General features: G+C 44.0%; 1 protein-coding gene across 5 annotated transcripts in view; it reads right to left on the bottom strand.

Annotated features, from left to right (window-relative positions):
- The window catches only part of SLC7A6 (solute carrier family 7 member 6), a 35,938-nt gene that overhangs the window by 9,471 nt on the left and 1,654 nt on the right, over positions 1-24,813 (bottom strand). The window contains exons 2-7 of one of the 5 annotated variants that reach the window (XM_042968700.1): positions 24,485-24,611; positions 13,749-14,304; positions 3,914-4,039; positions 1,875-2,019; positions 1,065-1,188; positions 752-855 (exon numbers count right to left, since the gene is read on the bottom strand). In XM_042968700.1, the coding sequence (XP_042824634.1) occupies positions 752-855; positions 1,065-1,188; positions 1,875-2,019; positions 3,914-4,039; positions 13,749-14,268 (1,019 nt within the window). In that variant the 5' untranslated portion in view covers positions 14,269-14,304; positions 24,485-24,611. The other 4 variants (XM_042968702.1, XM_042968701.1, XM_007090336.3 and 1 more) reach the window with 4 other exon arrangements.

Below are 24,813 nucleotides of genomic sequence, written 5' to 3'. Positions count from 1 at the left end.
CACTGGTAATAAGAACATTTTTTTAGGTAGTAGGAGCCAAAGTATAATGGTTAGAAAAATGACTGACAGTCAAAGTGCATACTATTCCCTCAAGAAGTGTGTCCATAAGGAAGAAGGGAGATAAGAAAAGTTGTTTTGTGATTTCACTAAGTAGAGATGAGAGAAGCGCAGAGCTGGCTCCAACTGAACATCCACCAAAGAGAAGGGCCAAGTGATGAAGCAAAATGCTAAAGAAGAGGGTGGTACTAGAACCCAGAGTGAGCCTGGAAGAGCAGAACTGCTCTTTTCTCTGAAACAGGAGGAAAGACAAGTGCTCCTATAGATAAGTCTCTATGTATAGAGGAGAGCAAGAGCCTACCTGCCAGCCTTAGTGTTTTTGAAATGAGGGGCAGAGTTATCCTGTACTAATACCTGGTACACAGCAAGTGCTCAATAATAATCTTCTAAAGGAATGAATCCTGGGGCTGCAGATAACCCACTCTAGGAGCCTAGAGTATAGTCCCTGACAGGATCACTACTCCAAGCTACGACCTTCCTCCGCTCTACCTCTAACCAGTTTGTCCTCGTCTCAGACGGAAGTGTGAGCTTCAAGCACACAATGTTTGCACAAAGGCAAGCATATGCATGCACATTAGCTTACACACACACACACCCTATATATCCAAGAGAAAGAAGGGCTCTTACAGGCTCACCTAGAGCCTGAGGGGATTAAATACCGCAGTCTGTTATTGATAAGGCAGAAACACAGTACCTTGATGAAGCAAAGATAGACGCATTGAGGCCCCCAAAGCAGGACAGGGCAACGGCAATAGGAATGGTCCAGCTGAACATGCCAAATGTCTGGTCAGCAAATGTCTGAGGGCAGAGCACAGAAGGCACTCAGCACAGGACAGGCTTTCATAAGCCTCCTGTACCTATGCTGTCAGGACAAATGCCATCACTACTGAGCAGCCCACCCACCCTCTAACCTAGACCCATCATCCCACCCTGCAGAACTGGAATGGCTGCAGAAAGAAAGATTGAGCCATTCAGTATGAAAAGGTGATGAGCAAATGGGTACTCACCACAGCCACAGCATCACTGTCAAGAACATCTGAAATGCTCAGCACTGTGTAATAGGCCACATTGGTCAGGATGTAGATGAGCGTCACAATTGGCATAGAAATCCCAATGGCCAGGGGCAAATTTCTGTCAGGACAAGTGAGACAGGACTACCTAGAATCAACTATCCTTGGAGTCAAAAAAAGTTAACCCAAGGATTTGTCTGAAGTTTAACAGTTCCCTGGTTCTAAATCTTTGAGGCAGGCTCCTCTTCCCCACATGGTCAAAGGTGGATATGAATCCCATGCCCTTTCCATGGAGAAACAGAGAGAGCGAGGGAGAGAGGGAGAAGGAGAGGGGGAGAGAGAAACCCTTCTCTGTGAGGATAGCTGGGGATCAGTATTTGATCCTCACCACAATAGGACCAGTGGACCCCACTGAAGGAGCAGTGTCCTCCAGGGACTGGAGGTCAGGCTGGGGAACTGGCTGCCCAGAATAAGCTCCTGACTCCTCAGGCCTCAGTGTCAGCACCAGAGACGAGGTTCTAACACCTTAGCCCCAGCTGGGTCAGCTACTGCCCACTGAAGGACCTCTCCTTGAGCAAGGACCCTGGGGATCCTTCAGTGTAAACCTGAGGGTGAGGAGCCAGGGGCTTTCCCACCTTCACTCATTCCCAGCTTACCCCCTAATTCCTCCAAGCTAGAGAAAGGGCAGTAGGGAGAAGAAGAAGGAATGAGAGAAAGAGAAAGGAGGAGAGGGAGGAGGGCAAGTGTGCCCACTATTAGCAGGAGTTCCAGCCAAGTTGGGGGGAGAGAGTGTGATCCCACCGTTACCTTTCTGGGTTTTTGATTTCTTCTGTTACAAAATTAAGGGTGTCCCAACCTGAGTAAGAGAAGAGGGCAGAGTAGAGGGCGAGAGAGAGGTCTCCCATGTCCCAGGAGGAACCCTCAAAGGCATCCTGAAAGTGCTCAGAGTGTCCTGTGGGGGCAAAGGCAGGTAGGGGAAGGGGTTCAGGGAGAAGGAAGAGGAAGAAGGAGGGGAGAGATGGAAGGTATAGGGAGAAGAGGAAGAACAGGGAGAGGCAGTAAGAAAGAGGAAGTGAAGAGGGAAGAAAAAAAGAGGAGGGTCAAGAAAAGGGAAAAGCAAGCGGGCAGAGGGAAGAAAAAAAACATAATTTAACACCAAAAGAACAACCACCAGCTCCCTGTACTTTATCACCCCACCCACTCCCTCAAGAAAGTTCATATTCCTTTAGCAAAATTACACAATCTCAGAAAAACAAAAACATTCCTGGCTGCCTTCTGAAGTGATAACACCTTTTCCAAAGCTCTGCTGAATTTCCAAGTGACCTCAAGGTAGGCCAGAGTTCTTCCTATTTTTAGAAATAACCCTGTTTTACATTTTTAACTAACAATTAGACCTTCCTGTGGAACTATCTCTTTTGGCCAAGACCACTGCACAATGTGGTCAAACAGTTTTCTCATTCTCATGGAGGGAACTCTGTTGCTCTAATTGCAGGGGCTGCGGTTGCATGCAGCAGGAAATCACAGGCTATGTAGGAACTGGGGTCTTCTTATCTCTCACTGCGCCTGGGGTAGGCCTAAGCCACTTCCACCTGTGGAGAGCCAGCCTAGGCACCTGCCGTTCTCCTTGGAGGCATCTGGAGCCCGCACAGTTGAAAGCCAAGGGAGCAGCACCCAGTTGCCCAGAAGAGAAACCTTCTAGACACACTGGAGGTTTTTTAAACAAGATCCATACTTTTTTTTTTTTTTCTTACAAGATCCATACTTCTAAGGAAGCCTGCTGTAATCCCCTGCAAAAAGCAGACCTATTCCTTCAATGTATCAAAAAGGGATGGGTGTGCAGCAAGAGAAGGGAAAATAGGGGTTTTCATGCCCGAGAGGTGTCAGTCATCATTCACAGCAGTGGTTTCCTAAGGCACAGATCTTGGTAGGAGGCTAATTCAGCTACCCAATTTGACCTGAGATGTTCCTGAGACTCCAGGGACATCCAGGTGGCTGGCTGTACTAACTTGGCACATATGCCAAGGTACTGGACAAGAATCACCGAAGGCACTTGAAAACAGAGCTTTCTGAATTCCAAAACCAATAGATCTGAGAAGGGGGTCTCACCTCTCCCTGGTAAATGTAAACACAGCTGAGTTTAGAGACAGACAATATAGAACTGGGTTGCTAAGTAAGTGATTGAGATATCCTTGGCCAAAGACACCACAGGACTTCCCTAAGAGCTCAGGAGACCTCATGAGGCCTATTACCCTCCCTGCTAGTTTACTCTGATTCAGGAATGAAACGCTTTCTAAGCCAACATGTAGGAAAGCCAGTGCTTCATACTATTTTAATATTTTGCTGAGAGCTGACTTTGGGTTCAAATGCTAAATAAAAACAAAAAGTAAAGACTCCAAAATAACCACTCATTTCTACATTCCATCCAACTTCTATGCACACCTTCCCACTCCTCTCAAGGAGGGCCAAGTCTTCCTACTTGCTGCCTGGCAGTCACAGACCAAAAACAGGGCCACAGTAGGGCTCACTCTATCCCCATCAGCTACATTTATGACCCAATTACACACGACCCAGGTTTCAAGAATTCCTAGGCTCTCAGCTGCCTTCTTGCAATGTTCCCAGCCTCCACAAAGGGAAAACAGCCCTGAGGGAGGGACTGACTCATGTTCAGTTGGCCAAGCCAGCCTGGTCCAAGGAGCCCAGGAACAGATGTCTTACTCTCAATGACAGTCTAGGATATACATAGAATGAGCTGATCAGTTAAGCCAAGATTTCCCATGTCCTCCTCAGGAAATCCACACAAATTCCTGGAGTCATTCACCCTCCTTCCAAGCCCAGGCCCATCTTACCCTGGCACAGTTTAACGAGGCCCATGACAATGATGGCAATGAGCGCTAAGACCTTGGCATAAGTGAACGTGTCCTGCACACGTGTGCCCCACTTGACATAGGCACAGTTGACAAATGTCAGCAGACCTAGAAGGAAAAACATAAAATCACTGGCAGGCTTGAGCTGAGGGCACAGTGACCCAACCTCTCCTTAGAGAGCATCACTTCTGCCCTAACTAAAACCAAAGGGGCCAATGATCGAGTCAGAACCACAAGAACAGGCAAATGGAGGGACATCCACCATCTGCCCATCACTGTTGACAAGTTAAGATACAAAGGCATGCATTAACACATATTCATTAATTCTGACAGCCAGAATCATTTTTGGAAATTGCCCCCAGGCCCAGAAATAATGGATTTCACCCACCCTTCCCCACTCAGACTTCCAAGGTTCCAAGCCACCCAAGGCACAAAACATTTCCATGGCCATATTAGAAAGTGGGGACAAGAGAGGTCCATCAATAAATGAGGTGAATTTAAATACAAGTGGCAAGTCACCTAAGAATTAGAGAGACAATGTTTTGCATGTAAGTGTATATTTTTAAAAGCCTGTTATGTACCTGACAATTCCACATGCATCCTCTCGATTAATTCTCACAACCTTAAAATACAGGTGTTCCTATTCCCATTTTATAGATAAGGCTAACCAACATTCCTAAGCTTACAAGGACCCCCTCCCCATCCACCCCCTCCATTTCTATCCAAACCTCCTGATTCTCAGTGAGGCCCATGCAAAACGAAGCTTGCTTGGACATTCTCTAGGCTCCTGTCTGCACTGCTGGCTTTACGTTCCAGCTCTTCGAGGACATCAGTGATATCTGGGCCCTATGCAGAGTGTCCCAGCACCTTACTGTTGCTAAACAGGGACTGCTCTGACCCACCAGGAAGACACAAGAACAGAATACAAGAGGCTCCACAGTGACACTGCTAAGTACTGCTCTAAGCCTCCAACAATAGAACTTTTATGTGAACCTCAAACATTATTACAAAATCTTTTGGGTTCATCCTCCAGGCTGCCTCCACCTACTCCTCCCCATTTTGCACCCTCTCCTTCAGCCAGACTCTCTTCTTACTGGTGCCATATATACATTTAAAAGAAATGTCCTTTCTTCCTCCTCCTGCCACAGCCAACAACTCCCACTTTCAAGATCTAGCTAAATCCCCACCTCCTCTGTAAAATCTTCCCCAAATATACCAGGCAGCCCCTCACTGAGCTCTCTCTCCCTGAACCCTATGGCCTTCCCACTTCACAGCACGGCTTAGTAACTCATGCTATGGTCATACGGACATCTGTCTCATGAAGGTCTCCCCCTTGGGCATGTGCCCATAGAAGATCACAACTATTAGGGGGAAACAAAAGCATATTGTTTTCTTAAGCTTATTGCCAAGCAAAGAGGGGAACTGATAAACTCTGGTTGGAATCAAGATGTTGATGAACTTTGGAGTGTCTGGGTGGCTCAGTCGGTTGAGCATCCAACTCTTGATTTCGGCTCAGGTCATGGTCTTTGCGGTTCATCAGTTCAAGCCCCATGTCAGGCTCCCCACTGACAGTGCGGACCCAGTTGAAATTCTCTCTCTCTGCCCCTCCCCCACTTGCACTTGCGCGCGCGCGCGCACACACACACACACACACACACACACACTCTCTCTCTCTCTCTCTCTCTCTCAAATAAACATTTAAAAAAAGATGGTGATGACTTTCACTTAATCACCAATTCCCTAGAGTGAGGCAATTGTCACAAAGTTGACATTTCTCTACTCAGATGTGAGGGAGCCTAGAGCCTGTGGAAATAAACATGGTGGCTAAACAGCCTCCATAGCCCTTAAAGACCTTTCACTCAGTACTCTGGCAAATGATACAGGTGCTCACTAGTTAGTCATACGGGGGATGGAGGAAGGCAATGGTCAAAGAGGAGGGAAGGCCAAAGGAATGCATGCTGCTGGCAGGTCTTCCCAGGGACCTGCCCTGCTAATCCAAGTTCTCTGTGGGGGTTAAGCCTAGATCAGCTAGCATAAGGATTACCAAGTTAATAGCCACCAGTAATCCACAGACCCCTATCCAACACAGTAAGCATATTTTGAGGTATCTGCCAGGCCCCTTCTTGGGAATTGCCCCCCCTCACCTATCACAGCTGATCACCCAAGGTGAACCTATTCAATTGTCTTTCCCAGGAACACAGAGTGGGGCAGCAAGAAATGGAATCTATCTAACAGTAGCAGAGTTGGGAGACACAGCAAGTCGAAGGTACATACAGGCCCTTGTAACAGAGGAACAAAAACCACAAAAAAGCAGAGGAAGGAAACAGGACTATGAAAAGAAGCAGAGGTGAGAGGGTGTGCAGCTTGTGAGAAAAAGACTAACAGAGAAAGGTGCAGAAATACACAGAAGACAGGGGAGAGAGAGATAAGAGACCAAGAGAGACAGAGAGAAGGGACAAAAAGAGTGACAGACAAAAAGACGGACATACACACAAAGAAAGAGACTATCTCACGATGCCCTAGCTGTGCTCACCGTGCTTGTGCCTTACAGCACCAAGATGTGGCTGCAAGATGGGGGAGAAAAGAAGACATACTCCACAGCCTCACTGACAGGCACTCCCTCTCACTCCTGTTCCTTCTCCTTCCCTCCATCCTGCTACACATCTCCCCCCTGGCTTGATCCTCTCAGCACACAAGTAAATATTGCACATAGTGCAATTCAATGACTCCTGCCAATAAGTGAAAGAAGGCAGCTCTTCGTGGAAATCCCCTCAGAGCCCCTTCTGAATGACAGCTGGAAAGATACAAAAGAGCTTGGTCACAGTGGTTGCCTCTGGGGAAGAAGACCAAAGCTCTGGTGAGGGAGAGACACGTTTTCCATTGCACACTGTTTTACACTGACTTATTTACCATGCATAAATGCTTCTTCCTCAGTAAAAATTAAAATGCTTAATCTAAAACAACGTGTAGCCAGGGAGCAAGGCCAGAAGTAGGGTGAGGTAAGAAGGGTGTCTGGGGCACAAAATTTAAGGAGGTGCTCACTTTCAGGGTCGCCTGGAGAACCTCAGAATGAGTGCATCCTTTTTTTCTTTTTTTTTTTTTTTAAGTTTATTTATTTATTTTTTGAGAGAGAGAAGGGAAGAGAGAGAGCAGGAACAGGGGAGGGGCAGAAAGAGAGAGAATCCTGAGCAGGCTCTGCATCGTCAGGGCGGGGCTCATACTTACCAACTGCTAGATCATGACCTGAGCCGAAACCAAGAGTCGGACTCTTAACCAATGGACCACCCAGACACCCCCAGGTGTCTGGGGTACTCACCCCCAGAGTGAATGCATCCTTAAATGCTGTCCCCGGAGCCTTACTTGCTTCACCATACTCTCAGCCCTGCCAGAGAACAGGGAGCTCCAAGAACAGTCTACCATGCAGAAGCCAAGTCCCCTTAAGGTTTTCCTGATTTTAATTAAGAAACATATCACTATCTGATCCCACCCCTCCAAGCCTCCCCAAATTCCCATCCCCATCTAGCACCATAGATTCTGTCAGGGCTTAAGCACAAAGCTGAGCCTGGAGGCCAGGTGCTCAGACGCAACTGAGCGTTACACATCCACAATTACAACATCCAAGACTTCCCTCTTCTCCCCATCTCATTTCCTGGCTGGAATGCCTGTCCAGCAAGTGTGGGGTCCATGTGAGGGTCTTCAGTCTCTAGGGGCTTTAGCAGATCCATACCCAACCCCAAAGCAGAAACAAATCCCCAAAGTCTCTCTGTGGCAAAAACTGCTAGTTATCTTTTAATATCTCTTCTTCCATTTTTTCCTTAGTAATAGAAATTTTAGCGTAGTCATGGCCGCCCAAAATAAAGTTGACATTTCCCAGCCTCTCTCCGCAGGCAGGTATGGCCAGATAACTAAGTTCTTGCCCCAGGGATGTAAGCAAACATTCATATAAATAAGACCTCAGGAAGTCTGTTTGAAGGGCAGCACATGCCTTTCTTTGTTCTCCGTATCAGCTACAGTGCAGACTTGGCAGCTAGAGCGTGAGTAGCCATCTTGGACCACCAGCTAGATAGAAGTCGCATGCTGAAGATGGCAGAGCAGTAAAGCAGAAGGAAGGAACCTGGCTCCCCGAAAAACTATAAAGTCATCCTACCAGCCCCACAATGCTGTGAGAGAAATAAACTTCAATATATTTGAGCCACACTGCTTTCGGTTTTCAGTTGTTTGAAGCCGAAATTCATCCTGGATAATACATGTGCCCTACAACAGAACTGTGCCTCTCATATTCTCTTTCTGATGAGGAGATGACTTGGCAATCTGCAGCTATAGTCCCAGTTATGCTGATAGTCACAGCTCCCTTTTCCCACAGCAACAGGGAAAGGAAGGAACCCTTCCAATTCCTCCCACAAACAAGCTGGGTGTTACTAAGGGGCACTCAAGGACAGAGGAGTGCAATCCTTAACAACAGCAGCTACAAGGCAGAAGAAGAAAAAAAGCAGGGGAGAGACCATCTACAAATATATTAGGAGAAAAATGTACAACAGTCCAGGAGAAGTAAACCCTTCCAAATGTAAATCCTGGAATCTGGAGCTACCTCTCAGGATGCATATGAATATGTCAGGTATATGCCTTGTTAAGAAACCCCCTTGTTTGTTTGCTTAAAGTTTATTTATTTATTTATTTATTTATTTATTTATTTATTTATTTAGAATATATGTGTGTGCTCATGAACAAGCGGGAAGGGGCAAAGAGAGAGAGGGAGAGAGAGAGAATCCCAAGCAGACTCCGGGCTGTAAACACTGAGCCCAATGCAGGGCTCAAACCCACAAGCCCTGAGATCATGACCTGAGCTGAGATCAAGAGTCAGACGCTTAACCAACTTAGGCACTCAGGCACCCCCTCCTTGTTTTTAATTACACAGATATACACATTTACTCTTATTATCAAACCATTCATGCTCTATACAGGGGTAGACTCCAGGGTCTTTGTACTGCTAAAGACCCAGTCCTTCTGAGGCCTGTCACTTTCAGAACATGAAAGCTGTCTATCCATAGCAACAACTGACCAAAAAAGGGGAGCATACCCTTCCTTCTCAGAACCCTGCCCACGCTAGCGCCTAAGACAGCAAGAGACAACAGAAAGTTATTCAGGAATTATACAGTGTTTCTTCACTCGTCTCCCCCTTGGCAGTCTCCCTCCCCCATCTCCTCCAGCTCCTGCTCCTCCTCCTCCAGCTCTTCTTCACTGTGGGCCTTGCCAAACAAACCATGGGGGGTGGAGGGTGGGGGAAATGGATCTCAGTGTGAGCAAGCCTCTGCTTTGATGCCAGTGTCAATGCTGAATGACTTCTATACTGAAACCTTTACAGCAAATAATCTCCAATGATACGTGTGAGCTGCTGGTCACCTGGCCAGAGAAGGGACCTATGGACCTCAAGAACTGCCATTTTCCCCTACAGTCCCATAAGTGAGTAAGAGCCTCTAAGCGTACTGAGTCCAATTGGCAGCCTGAGGCCCAACCCACCACAGAAGAGTCCAGCTCCCAGCACAGATATGAGTAGAATGCACCTTTAGAATAGAGTTTCTCAACCTCGGCACTATTGACATTTGGGGCTAGAAAAGGCTTAATTGTACGAGGCTGTCTTATACTTTATAAGATGCTTGTACTTTACAAGATCTGGCTTCTACCCACTAGATGCCAGTAGCACCCCTTCCCAGCAGGTGTGACAACCAAAAATCTCTCCAGACCTTGCCAAATGCCTCCTGGGGGACAAACTCACCTCCGGTTGAGAACCACTGCCCTAGGATAGTAAGTAGCTAAGATAGCCTGCAATTTAAAAAAAAGTTGCTAGGATCTCTCTGCCAGTGTAACCTGGGAATAGGGTAAGGGGCTGCTAAAAGCCAGGATTTGAATCAGTAACACCTTCAAGGTCCAAGTAGGTAATACAAGTGAGCAATGGTAAGAATGTCTGGGTATAAAACAAGAGGGAGTGGAGGGCTGTAGCAGACTAAAGAGTGTGTGCTCCTTTAAAGAGAGCAACCACTACTCAAAGGCAGCTGATTGTGTCAGTAAGGAATGTGGGTCCAAGGTTACCAGAACTTTTGGTTTTTCAAAAGAAAAGTCCAGTCCTGATTTTCATATTTTGGCAAGTAATTCAAAATTGCTTACAACACGAGGCCAAACAAATATATCTGTGGGTCAAGTCTGGCCCATGGGGCACCAGCTTGCAGCTCTGACCTGGAGTTGTTATATGGAGACTATCTGGGCCCTTTCTTCTAGAATGGAACTTTAATTGTCTAGCTTGGCATGGTTATTATTTCTGTAGACAGTCTCCCAAACAACAACGTGGACCCCTCTCATATCTCAATTTTAGACTAACTTAATTATCCTATCCCACCTAAATTTCACCATGGTTACAAGTGCAGATTTTGGGGGTTTCCCCCTTAATTATGACCTAATTGGTTTCTTCCAAATTTTTGTCTCTTAAGACCACATCGCTCTCACTGCCACCCCTGCCCAAAGAGACTCCCTTCAGCACATTCCAGATTTGTTAGATGATGCATCAGCCTGATTCTACATCCTAAGTTCCAAGAAGAGGAGCAAGCTGAACTCCAAAGTCTTGTCAGTTAGAATGAGACATGGTTTTATAACTTCGGCCCGTCTCTGACAATTTCCTGCCTACAGACATGCATTGTGAAAAAGCCTGGGCTTCTAGGATAGGGGCTTGAAGGAATTCTGATCCTGAGTACTCTGGGTAAAAGTACACTTGAATAAAAGCAGCTACAGATGCTATGACTGCACTTCTAAGAAGTGAGGTCTCTTCTCCAATCAAAAGAGCAGTTCCTGATATGGGGATGGGCTTCCTAAGCACACAAAAAAATGAGGAAAATCATAAAGGAAAAAGGATTTAGCAAATAAAAATCTTTTGCACATGAAAAATTACATATAGAGGTGTCCTTTGACTTGGTTATTTTTGGAATTCACCCTAAGGCCAACACAAGACCAATGCACAGGCACTCTCAGTTGCTTAGATAAGAGCACAAACTCACAAAACCTTCTAGAAGAAAATTGGGTAACACATGAAGAATCTTAAAACAGTTTATTTCTTTAGACACAAGTATTTCTCTTGTATAATTCTACCCTAAAAAAAGATGCAGAAACTCTGAAACTATATATACAAAGACTCCCACAGCAATATTATTTATAATGATATTACAGAACACTTACTATATGCCAGACACAGGGAAGTACTATACATGTATTGATTCACTTACTCCTCACAACCATCTTTTCAGTAGGTACAATTGATATTTCCATTTTACAAATGAGAAGACCAAAGCAACAGTTAACTAACTACTCTAAGGTTAACAGCTAGAAAAACAGCTGGTAAAGCTGGAATCAATCCCAGTCTGGCATGGGAGCCTGTGATCTTAACCACTATACCACACTGCCAGGAACCGACTTATGTGTCCCTAAACCATGTTTTCTAAGAATATATCATGAAAGGGATTAAATATTAAATTTTTTAAAGTATTATACAAACCACACAGAGTATGATCTCAAAAGTACTTGTAAAAAATGAGATAAGCACAGGAAAAAAAAATACTACAGGTATTTCACACAAATAGCAGCAATAGTTCTCTGGGAGTTAAAATTATGGGTGATTTTTCTTTTCTTTTTTCTATTTTTTTGCATTTTCAAAGTGCTTGTAACATTACATACTACCTCTAAACAATAATAGTAAAAGAGACACTACTTTAAAAAAATGTTTCTTTTGAAGAACATTCCACAAAACGAAAAAAAAAAAAATGATATACTAAATTTCAAATGCAGAATATAAAGTTATACGCAAAGTATGCTACCAATTCTATAAAAAGAAAGAAATGAAGACATGATTTAACTATTAAAAGTGCTCATCTTTTGGTGGTAGATTATAGGTGATTTGTGGTCAAGTTAATTTTCTCCTTAATGAATATATTTTAGTTTATTTTTTCTTTAATGTTTATTTATTTTGAGAGAGGGGGAGGGGCAGAGAAAGAGGGAGAGAGAATCCTAAGCGGGCTCCGCTCTGTCAGTGCAAAGCCCAACGCAGGGCTCAATCTCATGAACCCATGAGATCATGACCTGAGCCGAAATCAAGAGCCAGATACTTAACCAAATGAGCCACCACCCAGGCACCCCCTAACACATTTTCTAATCAGAAAATTATTATTATTTTTTCAAACTGAGAGAGACTGAGAGCAGGGAAGGGACAGAGAGAGGGCAGGAGGGAGAGAGGACCTGAAGTAGGCTCTCTCAGCAGACAGCCTGATGTGGGGCTCAAACCCAGGAACTGTGAGATCATGACCTAAGCCAAAGTCAGATGCTTAACTGACTGAGCCACCCAGGCACCCCAGAAAATTATTCTTTTTCTAGACAACTCAGTCTGGCCAGAGTTCCCCTGGCCAGACCCTACCAGACATACAATACAGCTGAGTACCCACTTTCCCTCTTCCTGGGGCTATATGTGGAGGGGTTCCCTTTAACATTTGTCTTTAACAAATCCTTAAAGTCAGGGGGCCCAGTGTACAGTACAATCCTTTATTGCTAACTCCAAGGTACTCTCAGCCTATTTTTAACACTGTGGATAAACTACACACACTGCCAAAGCTTTTGCAAGCAGAGATACGGAAAGGACAGAGTATAATTAAGTGCTTCTGGCAGCACAGTGCTTAAGGAACACAGGGAATTCTGGGCCACTTCTCAGCTAAAACACTAGCTCTACAAGACTGTGTAAATTCACAGCAATCTTCTTTCCTTTTCAGTGACTTTAGGCAGAATCACTCTTCACCACCTCGTAAGAGAAAAAGGAAAATAAAGAGGGATGAACTGGAATCTCTCAGGTTCTGTCCTCAGAAACCCAAATATGGGCTAGAAGCCACCTTCCTGTCACTGGCCACAAGCAGAGCTTGTTTACAAAGTCAGTGTAAAGAAATCTGAAACACCAATGGGAAAAAGCCATTTTGGTGTGGTGCCTGCTGCTTAGAATGGGCTGCAAAGAGGGGCACCTGGGTGGCTCAGTTGGTCAAGCATCTGACTTCAGCTCAGGTTGTGATCTCACCGTTTGTGGGTTTGAGCCCCGTGTCGGGCTCTGTGCTGACAGCTCAGAGCCTGGAGCCTGCTTAGGATTCTGTGTCTTCTCTCTCTGCCTCTCCCATGCTCATGTTCTGTCTCTCTCTCTCAAAAAAATAAACATTTAAAAAAATAAAAAAAATTAAAAACACAATGGGCTGCAAAGAGTGGAAGTGGCAGAGAGCAGTGGTCCTGTGGGCCTGATGGATAACACTTGGGACCCCCTCACCACCCCCACCCCCAACAATCTAGAGAAGCTCTTTTCTCAGCCTCTAAACTGGTTTGTTTTCTTTTTTTTAACTGGATTAAGATAAAAAGCTGGGAAGCAAAATAAAGTCCTCAGCACTGAGGTTTTTTTCTGGGTTAAGCCACAAGTAGTGCTATTGACTCCAATCAAAACATCTGATAAGACAAAAATAAGACATGCACCAACCTGTCACATAGACTGGAGCACAGAACTCTGTAACAGCAAGAGTTGAAGGAATGTGAGGCACCAAAAGCCACAAACAGACTCAAATTTCTCTCATCTCTATCCCTTACCCTTACTTATCTCTCAGGGTTAAATGGCTTTGGTGAAATTACTTCTTCAAAAGGTAAGATGCCTCTCTTCCTCCCATAATGCAAAATATACTGTTCAAATATGAGGTACCATTAACATTATTAAAGGAACCCACATCCTCAAACATACTTTCCCACTAAACCCCAGACTTACATATGCAAGCAGCAGCGAGGAGACGGCAGGCCAGGTACGGGGGATCACAGGTGGGGAACGAGGGCTGGATGATGTAGTTGGCGAAGGTGATGGCAATGATGGCCTGACTGGTGGGCTCAACAATTAGCAAGGAGGCCCAAAGGCGGATGAAGGCAATGAAGCCCCCAAAAGCTTCTAGAATATAAGCATAGCTGGCCCCAGACTTGGTGATGGTAGTCCCCAGCTCCGCATAGCAAAGGGCACCAACAACTGAGAAAAGCCCACCAATGGCCCATATGACTAGTGACAACCCATAGGAGGCAGTGTATACCAGCACGCCTTTGGGTGAGACAAAGATTCCTGAGCCAATCATGTTGCCCACCACCAGGCTGACCCCATTCAACAGAGAGATCTCCTTTTTTAGCTGCATAGTTTCCATGGTCTGTTGAGGTTGCATGCTGACATCTTTCTCTCTGGGCTGGCTGGCCTCAGGAATGAGATGGTAGGTTGGCGTGGGGCTCTCCAGCTCCCTGGCTTCCATGGCAAATGTCTCCTTCACACTTGTGTTTCCTGTGACCTGGCAAAGAATATAAATGTATTAGTCTAGGGCAGGAGCTGGTGAGTCTCTGGTTTAGAGAACTGCAAAGCCAACCTCTTTTGTAGGAATGGCATGCCTTGCACATAGATCTAAATACAATGACCTTGTATCAGTTCCCACCACAGGACACAGAGAAATAAATGGAGGTAGGCAGACATCTAGTGCTCCCAAGAAAGATGACAATGACAGGGTTCAGGCGATGGCAACTTCCAACAAGAGGTACCTGGCTTGACACCCAGACATTAGGTTGGCATTAGGCCTAGCCATAGCACAGATTCTCCCTAAGGTATAGGTTTTAGTCTGGTTAGTTTATGAGACCAGTGCTCTAACCCCTGAGCTACAGAGTCTAGTTTGGTCAATTTAACACCTGCAAACCAGGGGTGCCTGGGTGGCTCAGTCAGTTAAGCATCTAGCAATTGATTTCGGCTCAGGTCATGATCCATGGTTCATCAGTTCAAGCGCCAATTGGGCTCTGGGGCTCTGTGCTGACAGTGCAGAGCCTGCCTGGGATTCTCTCTTTCTTTCTCTCTTAAAATAAATAAATAAACTTAAAAACAACAACAACAACAACAACAACAACAACAACAACAACAACAACAACAACAACAAGCTGCAAACCTGACCTGCAGAGACCAAACTCCCAGCACCAGGTTTATAGCTCTAGCCAGCCTGATAGGTCCCTCACTGCCCAAACCCACTCACCTCCATCCAAACATAAACAGGAACTCCTGCAGTATCTAGCCACATGCAGAGAAGTCTGTAGCTACTCTCAGGCCAGCAAAAAATACGAAAGAATATGAGCAGGTGGTGAGAAGGACTAGGAAGATGCTAAGACCAGGGCCATTACAAAGACTAGACCAAGGAGAGGATCTTCATGAAAATACACACCTGTGTGTTGCTAAGTCCACCACTTCCACCTTCCCTCATTGCTGCTTTCCCCGTTCAACACATCTCTTTTTCTAAAGTGCCCAGAAAAAGAGACAAGACCAGATGGAGAAAGAACACACAGAGGGCACCCTAACCTGGGGCTCAACTGCTATCTGTTTATTTGTTTTCCTTCTCAGCATGTGCCTCTCACTACCATCTGGATTGCAAAGAGATTCTCCCAGAATAGGGCCCAGGAATTCTGACACTCAATCAGAGCTACATGACTTTTCTTATCCACAGACCTGGCATCAGAAGGCACCCTGTATGGAGATGGCACACACACTACTACTTTTGGTTTAGAGTTGGGCCAGTCCAGAAACCTCAGGAAAATTAGACTCCACACCAATCTTCATATAAAGAACCCAGAATCTGTCAGAGGAAGACAAGAACCTTCCTATGCCCCAGGAATCAGGAATTCAGATCACCTATTTACTCCCCCCTCATGTTCTGGATAAAGGAATCCTGTAAGCCGTTTGATTCCCACCCAGGAGTCAGTCTTTTAAGGTCACAGAGATAATTTCCAGGGATAAGAATGAGATCAGTACATCATCTTCCCAGAAGCCTCTCATCTACTTAACAAAGATGGAGATGCCAGAACCTTACCTCGTGGAGCTCAGAGTAAGGGAACCACAGCCACTCAAGAGTAAGTAGTTCTCAGGGAAAACTCCAGTCTCCACAGCTCCATCCAAAACTCCTGCCTTACCTGTTCCGGTCCCCTTCCAGAGTCTGGATTGGAGACGAAGTGAAAAAACTCCTCTGGGCACTGATAAGCCTTCTCTCACTTCCAGAGTGGAGCCAGCCTACCTCCGCTTAGATGAGAACTGGCTTTAAGGCAGCACCACTCTTCCTTTCACTCCTGGCACCAAGCCATGCAGGTTTCCCTCTGCAGGCACAGACACGTGGGAACATACTTGTTTTCACGTGTCTGTCAGCTGAGCCAAAGCAACCATGAAAACAAACTTGGAAATAGCAGAGGAGCTTATATTCGCCCATGAGTCAGGTGCAGAGAGATCTAGATTGCCTTTTTCCACCCAATTCAACCCAGGGCAAGCAGAGAAACCTGGTCCCTGGTCCCAGTGCCCATTCCAGCCTCTCCCCTATTCCATCAAACCTTAGCTAGCTGGCGGGAGGAGGCTGGGGCTCCCACACATTCTTGTTTGGACTTCTGACACCAGATGTATGGTTTTCCACACATCAAGCAATTTTGCAACACTTAACTTACTCCTGACACTATCCACCTGGAGATCTCACAGGTTAAGAGCTCGGTCCCACAAAACTTTCCCCTCTTCCGATGCCAAATGAAGGTTCAGGTTGTTACCAGGGCTTCCACTATGCCTGGCTATAAACTGAAGGGTCCCACTGCCCCCTCCTTGGGTTCAATTAATTTGTTCGAGTGGCTCACAGAAAAACAGTTTACTTACTAGATTACCAGTTTATTAAAAAAAGATATAATTCAGGGGGGGCACCTGAGTGGCTCAGTCAGGTCATGATCTCACAGCTTGTGAGTTCCAGCCCCAAGTAGGGCTCTATGCTGTCAGCTCAGAGCCTGAAGCCTGCTTCAGATTCTGTGTCTCCCTCTCTCTCTGCCCCCTTCCCATTATGCTCTGTCTCTCCCTCAAAAACAAATAAACATTAAAAAAAATAAGAAATAAAAAAATAAAAAGGATATAACTCAGGAACAGCCAGATGGAAAAGATGCTTAGGGCAAGGTATATGGAAAGGGGTGTGGACTTTCCATTCTCTCTCTGATCAAGCCGCTACTCACCCAGCACCTCCACCTGTTCACCAACCTGGGAGCTCTCCAAACTCTCTCCTTATGGGATTTTTAAGGAGGCTTCATTAAAAAGGCATGATTGATGAAAATCATTGGCCATTAGAGATTGACTCAATCTCCAGCCCCTTTCCCCTCCCCAGAGGTCAGACTGAACCTAAGTTACCAATCTCCTAATCACAGGTCTGGTTCCTCTAGCAACCAACCTCCATCCTTAGGAGATCAAGATGTTTTCCAAAAATCACTTCATTAACATAAACTCAGAGGTATGGTTGAAAGGGGATTGTTATATAAATAACAAAAGACATCCATTTCACCTTTATTGCCCTTGAACTATTTCAGGAATTGAGAACAAACACAAATAATATAACAAAAAAAAAAAGCCTTATATAGGAAATGGCTCTTATATAGGAAATTATATGGCTCTTATATAGGAAATTATAGGAGCTGTGTCTAGAAACAGTTGATGAAGACCAAATATATATTTAACCACAAATTAGATTTAAGATGTAGAAAGATGGTGAAAGCATCACTCCCACTCCAACGACAAGAAAAAGCCAAATAATCTACATAACTGATATGGTTTGGAGTGTTGGGGTTTGGAGATGACGGCTAAGAAAGAATTCTTGGTATGTCTTCAGTACAAAAAGGTAGTTTCATTAAAGCACAGGGACAGGACCTGTGGACAGAAAGAGCTGCACTGGGGTTGTGCAGACGAACCAATCTTATACTTGGGAGTTGAGGAAGGTAAAAGGTACCTGGAGGTTTCCAAACAGACTTTCATATGCTAAAGACACACAGGATCCTAGGGGCCTAGGTATTGTCAAGCTAAGGTTGTTTTTCCCTCTAGCAAAGTATAAACATTAAGATAGTTGGGAGTTCCCGAAAGAATGTCATACTCTGCCTATCTCAAATATCAGTCAATGGGCAGTGGGTTATATATTTAATTTTATCTACAGTTCCTCAGCTTTGTTTCTTACATCAAAAGCTGTGACTTTTCTTGAAGCCATCAGAGAGCTAAGGTTACAGGGTAACCAAGTGGACTGAAATTTAAGGAAAAACAGGCACCTCCACGGAGAGAAGTAAGGTCTGGCTCATCAGTGGCAGAGGGAGAATGGTGGGACCAATATACAGGCAGGTAAGTAGAATTCAGGTATAATTTTTAATGAATTACTAAGGGTCTAGCATGGGTTAGGGGCACGTGGGTGGCTCAGTCGGTTAAGTGTCTGACTCAGGATTTTGGCTCAGGTCATGATCTCACAGTTTAGGAGTTCAAGCCCCACCTTCACTGACAGTACTGAGCCTGCCTGGAATTCTCTCTCTCCCTCTCTTCCTCTGTCCCTCCCTGCTTGCTCTCTCTCTCTCCGTCTCAAAATAAATAAATAAAACTTAAAAAAAAAAAAAGACAATAATAAAGGTCTAGTGTGGGTTAGCAAGAACATAGACACTTAGATGTTTTTTCTCCACAGATCTCTGTGGATTGGATGCTCATAAAAAATACTAGGCAGGAGGCCAGAGATAGCCTCTCCGTAGTGCTAGTCTGGAGAAGGAAAGCAATCACTATTCCAGGAAAAATACAAAGGTCCACCAGGTGCCCTCTCTAGAATAAAAATCTTTTTTTTTTTTTAACGTTTATTTATTTTTGAGACAGAGAGAGACAGAGCATGAACGGGGGAGGGTCAGAGAGAGGGAGACACAGAATCTGAAACAGGCTCCGAGCTCTGAGCTGTCAGCACAGAGCCCGACGTGGGTCTCGAACTCACAGACTGCGAGATCATGACCTGAGCCGAAGTCAGCTGCCCAACCCACTAAGCCACCCAGGCACCCCTAGAATAAAAATCTTAACACTGCTGGGGAAAGAGTGGCAAAACTCTGCCACTCCCAAGGCAGCTAGGGCAGGGTGAAAGAAAAATAAAACAACCCTTTACTCCTGGGGGAAGGCAGGACATTCTGATCCAGACCATTAATGATATCCTACCTCTGGGCCAAGAGCAGGATCACCAAAAAGATCCACACCCCTCCCTTTTCTCCCCCCACTCAGATCCAGAAAAACAGGGCCTGCCTAAGACTGAGGCTGAACCAAGACAACAGAGAATCCCTGCTCCCCACCACCAGGTATGCAAGCACCCAGCAACAACAACAACAAAAAGACCTAAAGCTGAGGGCAAAGCATAAACATTGAAGAAAAACCCTCCCTCCAGCAAACCAATGCTAACGCAAGGAAACACCAGAGGAATTTGAAGCCATGTGTGCACCTAAGGTAACCACAAGAACAACAAAACCCAAACCCAACTCAGGGTTGATGGAGGGAAGAGGGTAGGAGATGGACTAGATGGATGATGGGTATTAGGAGGGCACTTGTTATGATGAGCACTAGGTGTTGTATGTAAGTGATGAATCACTGAATTCTACTCCTGAAAATAACTAACTAACTAACTAACTAACTATGATTGGGGCCCCTGGATGGCTCAGTCTTTTAAGCATCTAATGCTCTGGTCATATCTCACAGTCATGAGACTGAGGCCCTCCTCAGGCTCCGCGTGGGGCATGGGGCCTGCTTAAGATTCTCTCTCGTTAAACATCCGACTCTTGATCTTGGCTAGGGTCATGATCTAACAGTTTGTGAGTTCGAGCCCCGCATCGGTCTCTGTCCCTCCCCTGCTTATGAGTGCTTGTGAGTGTGCTCTCTTTCTCTGTCAAAAAAAAAAAATAAACTTAAAATAAAAGATACTCTCTCCCTCTGCCCCTCCCCTGCTCGTGTGTGCACATACTCTCCCTCTCTCTCAAAACATAAAAATATAAAATACAAAATAACTATGATTAATACATTAAATGCTCTAGTGGAAAAGTTGGGCAGCATGCATAAACAGGTGAAATTTCAGCAGAGAGATGAAAACCACAAGAGTCAAAACAGGAAAAAAAGTAAAAACCTAGAACAGTATCAAATGGTCTATGGTAAATATAAAAAAAAAAATACTTTTTGGAAAAAAAAAACTCTTTTGGGGGGCCATTTAATTGCTGTAGAATATAATTGACTGCCTCAAGTAAAAATTCACGAGCAGTGAATTGTGGATTTATAGCATATATGAAAGTGAAATGTATGACAATGACAGCACAAAGACAAGGAAGAATTGGAAATTATACTGTTGTAAGGTTCTCATATGTGAAATAATGTAACATTACTTTAAAAAAACTAAACTAAAGGGGCACCTAGGTGGCTCAGTTGGGTAAGCATCCGACTCTTGATTTCAGCTCAGGTCATAATGTCACAGTTTGTGAGTTTGAGGTCTGTTTTGGGCTCTGGTTTGACAGCACCAGAACCTGCTTGGGATTCTCTCTCTCCTCTCTCTCCACTCCTGCCCCACATGCATTCTCTCCTTCAAAATAGGTAAATAAAAAAAACAAAACTAAACTAAAAAGATTAAAAGAAGGGGTGTAAATAACAAGCCAACAGTGGAAATAAAACATAAAAAATACACAAACCAAAAGTAAGTGAAGTAGGTCAGAGAAAAATAAATGTCATATGATCATACTTACCTAAAAAACGAAACAAACAACAACAAAGAAAGGGACTCATAACTACAGAAATCAAACTGGTGGTTGCCAGAGGGGAGGGAAGTGAGGGGATAAGCAAAACAAGTGAAGGGGATTAAGATGCACAAACTTCCAGGGGTGCTTGGGTGGCTCAGTCAGTTAAGCACCCAACTCTTGATTTCAGCTTAGGTCATCATTTCACAAGATCTGCACTGACAGTGTGGGGCCTGCTTGGGATTCTCTTTCTCCCCAATTCCCCCCCTCAAAATAAATAAATAAACTTAAAAATAATAAAATAAATAAGACGCAGATGAAAAGTACAGCATAGAGAATATTAATATTGTAGTAATGGTGTATGGTGACAAATGGTAACCACACTTATCGTGGTGAGCATGCGCGGAATTGTGGAATCACCATGTTGTGCAACTAACATAATGTTGTATATCAACTATACTTAAATAATAGAAATTTTTTAAGAAAGCAGAAAAAAAGGGGCGCCTGGGTGGCGCAGTCGGTTAAGCGTCCGACTTCAGCCAGGTCACGATCTCACGGTCCGTGAGTTCGAGCCCCGCGTCAGGCTCTGGGCTGATGGCTCAGAGCCTGGAACCTGTTTCCGATTCTGTGTCTCCCTCTCTCTCTGTCCCTCCCCCGTTCATGCTCTGTCTCTCTCTGTCCCAAAAATAAATAAACGTTGAAAAAAAAAAAATTAAAAAAAAAAAAGAAAGCAGAAAAAAAGACATATGGAACTAATAGAAGCAGAAGACAAGTAGCAAGAAGGAAGATTTTAATCCAACCATCTCAATAATAACATGAAATATAAATGATCTAAACATACCAATTAAAAAATAGATACTGGCAGATAAAAATGCAAAACCCAACATGTAGTCTACAAGAAACCTGCTTTAAATATAAAGACATAAGTAAACTATAGGTAAAACAATAGGAAAAAAATAAACCATGCAAACACTAATCAAAAGAAAGATGGAGTAGCTATAGTACCATTATATAAAATAAACTTCAGAATAAGAAATACTGCTAGGGATAAAGAATTCATCAAGAAGACAATTCTAAATATATATTTCCTCCAACAACAAAGTTTCAAAATACATAAAGTGATATATATCTAAAAAGAGAAATACACAAATCTACAATTATAGTTGGAGACTTCAAAGCACCTCTCTCAGTTGTCACTAGAATAGATAGACATAAAATTAGCAAGATCGAGGGGTACCTGGTTGGCTCAGTCAGTAGAGCATTCGACTTTTAATCTCAGGGTCATGAGTTCAAGTCCCACACTGCATGTGGAGCCTACTTTAAAAAAATCAGCAAGATCTGGAAGACCTGAAAACGGAATGTGCCAACAACATAGCTCTTGTCTAAGTAATTAGGTGAATTCTGAGAAAAACAAACAAAAACTGGCAACTGCAATAGGTTTACCTCCATCCAGGAGACGGGGGGCAGGCTAGGGGTAGGAGGCAGCCTTCTAGCAGGAAAAACACTACTTTGGCTCCTCAAATTTCACAACAGAGTATCAACCCTACTATCTACTCTGTTGGTATCAGAGCACAGTTAGGAACCCTCCCTCAGGTGCTACCTGAGGCCTTTAAGACCAATTCCAACCTACTTATCAGGTCCTTATCACTACACCCCCCCACACCCACCCCTACCTCCAACCCCCGCTGTCCCACCCAAGGTCCTATCACACTAAATTCCTTGCAGCTTCCAGAACCTGGAATAGTCCAGGGTTCCTAGAGCCCATCAGACAAACACACCTTTGTTCGTACTGAGCCTCTGCTTCTAACACCCTACTTCTCTCACCTTTTCCCCAACATCCTGGCTGCCATCTTTCTCCACCTATCTCCTTGTGTCTGTAAGGTTTCTAATACATACTTCTGCCTCAGCAGCCACCTCATTCTGTTGCATTTACTTACCTTCAGTCTCTCCCAACTAGTTAGTAAGTTCCTTGTCTGTTTTAACAGCACCCAGTACAAGGCCCAGCACAGGCTTGGTACTCAATCTGTGATCACTGAATAAAAATATACCAAGAACAGGGGCACCTGGATGGCTCAGTCAGTTAAGCATCTGACTCTTGATTTCAGCTCAGGTCATGGTCTCGTGGTTTGTGAGTTTGAGCCCCACAATGGGCTTTGCACTGACAGCCAGGAGCCTGCTTGGGATTCTCTATCTCCTTCTCTCTCTCTACCCCTCCCCCGCTCACTCTCTATCTCTCTCCCCCCACAAAAAAAATAAATAAATAAATACCAAGGACAAAAAATAGCTAAAAGAGAAAATACACAACAAACCCTACTAAAAGTCTAACACCTTGAGCCACCTACTCACCTGCTTGCCAGAACAACAAACAAACAAGGCTTAACTAAATGAAGTGATCATTCAGAGAATTCAGTCTGAGATGGTGGTTCTTATCATTTTGTCAAAGTACTTGTTCTTTAGATGATGAAAGAGGAAAAAAAGGATAAAAAGCAACTATGACTACAATAATGGTTTTGAATTCAAGTACATTTAATTAGTTGCCACAGTATCTACATACATTCTCAAAAAGGCAATCCTTATCTGTGAGATGCATTGTTTATCCTATCCCCACAGAAATGGGATGAAAATCAAGGAGCTCATAACTAAGCCACTATCTCCAGCTAAGTAGCCTGGTATTTGGGGGAAGAGTGTACAACAAAATCTTACCAGATCACCCTCTCTGAACTGGCTATCCTTCTGTCTTCAGTTTTTATCCAATTGATAAGAAAAATCAGTATGTGAAGATCACAAACAGTATCGGATTCTCAGTCTCTCTCACACAGTCTCTAAAATCACTACCTAAGACAATTTCCATTAAATCATTCAGTGTACCCTGTAAGTTCCTGTTTTGAAAAACTAGTCTTAAACCCTGCCTGTAAGGGCACAATGCAGTTTTCTAGCAGGTTTTCATACTATTTTACAGGCTCCTCTAAGCAGATAATAAAGGAATTCATCAGACCACTAAAACTGCTTCATGAAAACTTAACCGTGAAACTATCACATGCAATTTCAGGGGCAAAAAAAAGAATCTTTCAGAGTTCAATTACAAGGAATACTTTACAAGCTGGATTTAAAATCTCTTTTACAATGGGTAACTATGAGGGAAAATGCTGTTGAGAAAAATATCAAAATCTTTTTTTTTTTTTAATTTTGTTAACGTTTATTTACTATTGAGAGACAGAGAGACACAGAGCGTGAGCAGGGGAGGGCTAGAGAGAGGGCAGACACAGAATCCCAAGCAGGTTCCAGGCTCTGAGCTGTCAGCACAGAGCCCGACGCAGGGCTCAAACTCACGAACTGTGAGATCATGACCTGAGGCGAAGTCGGTCACCCAACCAACTGAGCCACCCAGGCACCCCTCAAAATCTTAACTGTGGTAAAAATATAGAGGATTCTCTTTTCTATACACCTCTGAGCTTTATATATTTTCCACAATTAGTATACTTTAATTTTCTTAATGTTTAACTGTATCTATATAATATACACACACATACTTACACTCCTATAAAACAAAAAAGTGATGTGACTCTATATTTATCTTTTTACCCAAGAAAATAGGAAACTCAAGATCCAATTCAGTTCCCAATCACAGTGAACAGATAACCTTACTTTCAACAGTACATGGTATCTATTCTTTTCCATGACTTTGGTTTTCAATTTCTTTTTAACAACCTCATTGCAAGTAGCTTTCATTATAAACCACCACAATTACTCTTTAGAAAAAGATATAATTTAATATATATACAATTTATATAATACAGTGTTACATAATTTTTAATTATATATGAGCCATTCTCATCACTAGTATCCTGTTCATAGTGTGCAAAAATAACTGAAATTCTTTACAAATCACAAAGATCCAAGAAAGTTAACAGAGGACAGAGCAACAACATTCACCTGTGAGGAAATGAACAAACATCACACTTCCATAAGCTGCCTCATTATGAAGGGTCAGGATGTGAGAAGAAAATGAAGCCTCCACATCAAGGCCTAATTCCACCTGTCTGTCTTGGCCACTTAACCTCTGCAACAAAGAGTAAGAGGCAGCTTATCAAAAAACGAGCCTAATAAGCAGCTGGATATCTCCCTTTGTAAAATTTATGTTTTATATGCCTGGCAGGGACAGCATTCTCAACTGAGAAGTTCCATCACACTCACAGTGGAGTGTAACTGAAGCCACCAGCCCACACATGTGTCAGAGAAGTAGCTCGGTCATCTCAAATCAT

This window comes from Panthera tigris, chromosome E2 (genome assembly GCF_018350195.1).
Source record: "Panthera tigris isolate Pti1 chromosome E2, P.tigris_Pti1_mat1.1, whole genome shotgun sequence".
Classification (NCBI taxonomy): Eukaryota; Metazoa; Chordata; class Mammalia; order Carnivora; family Felidae; genus Panthera; species Panthera tigris.
The sequence above is the reverse complement of the archived record's forward strand: the minus strand, read 5'-3'. Positions and strand labels throughout refer to the sequence as shown.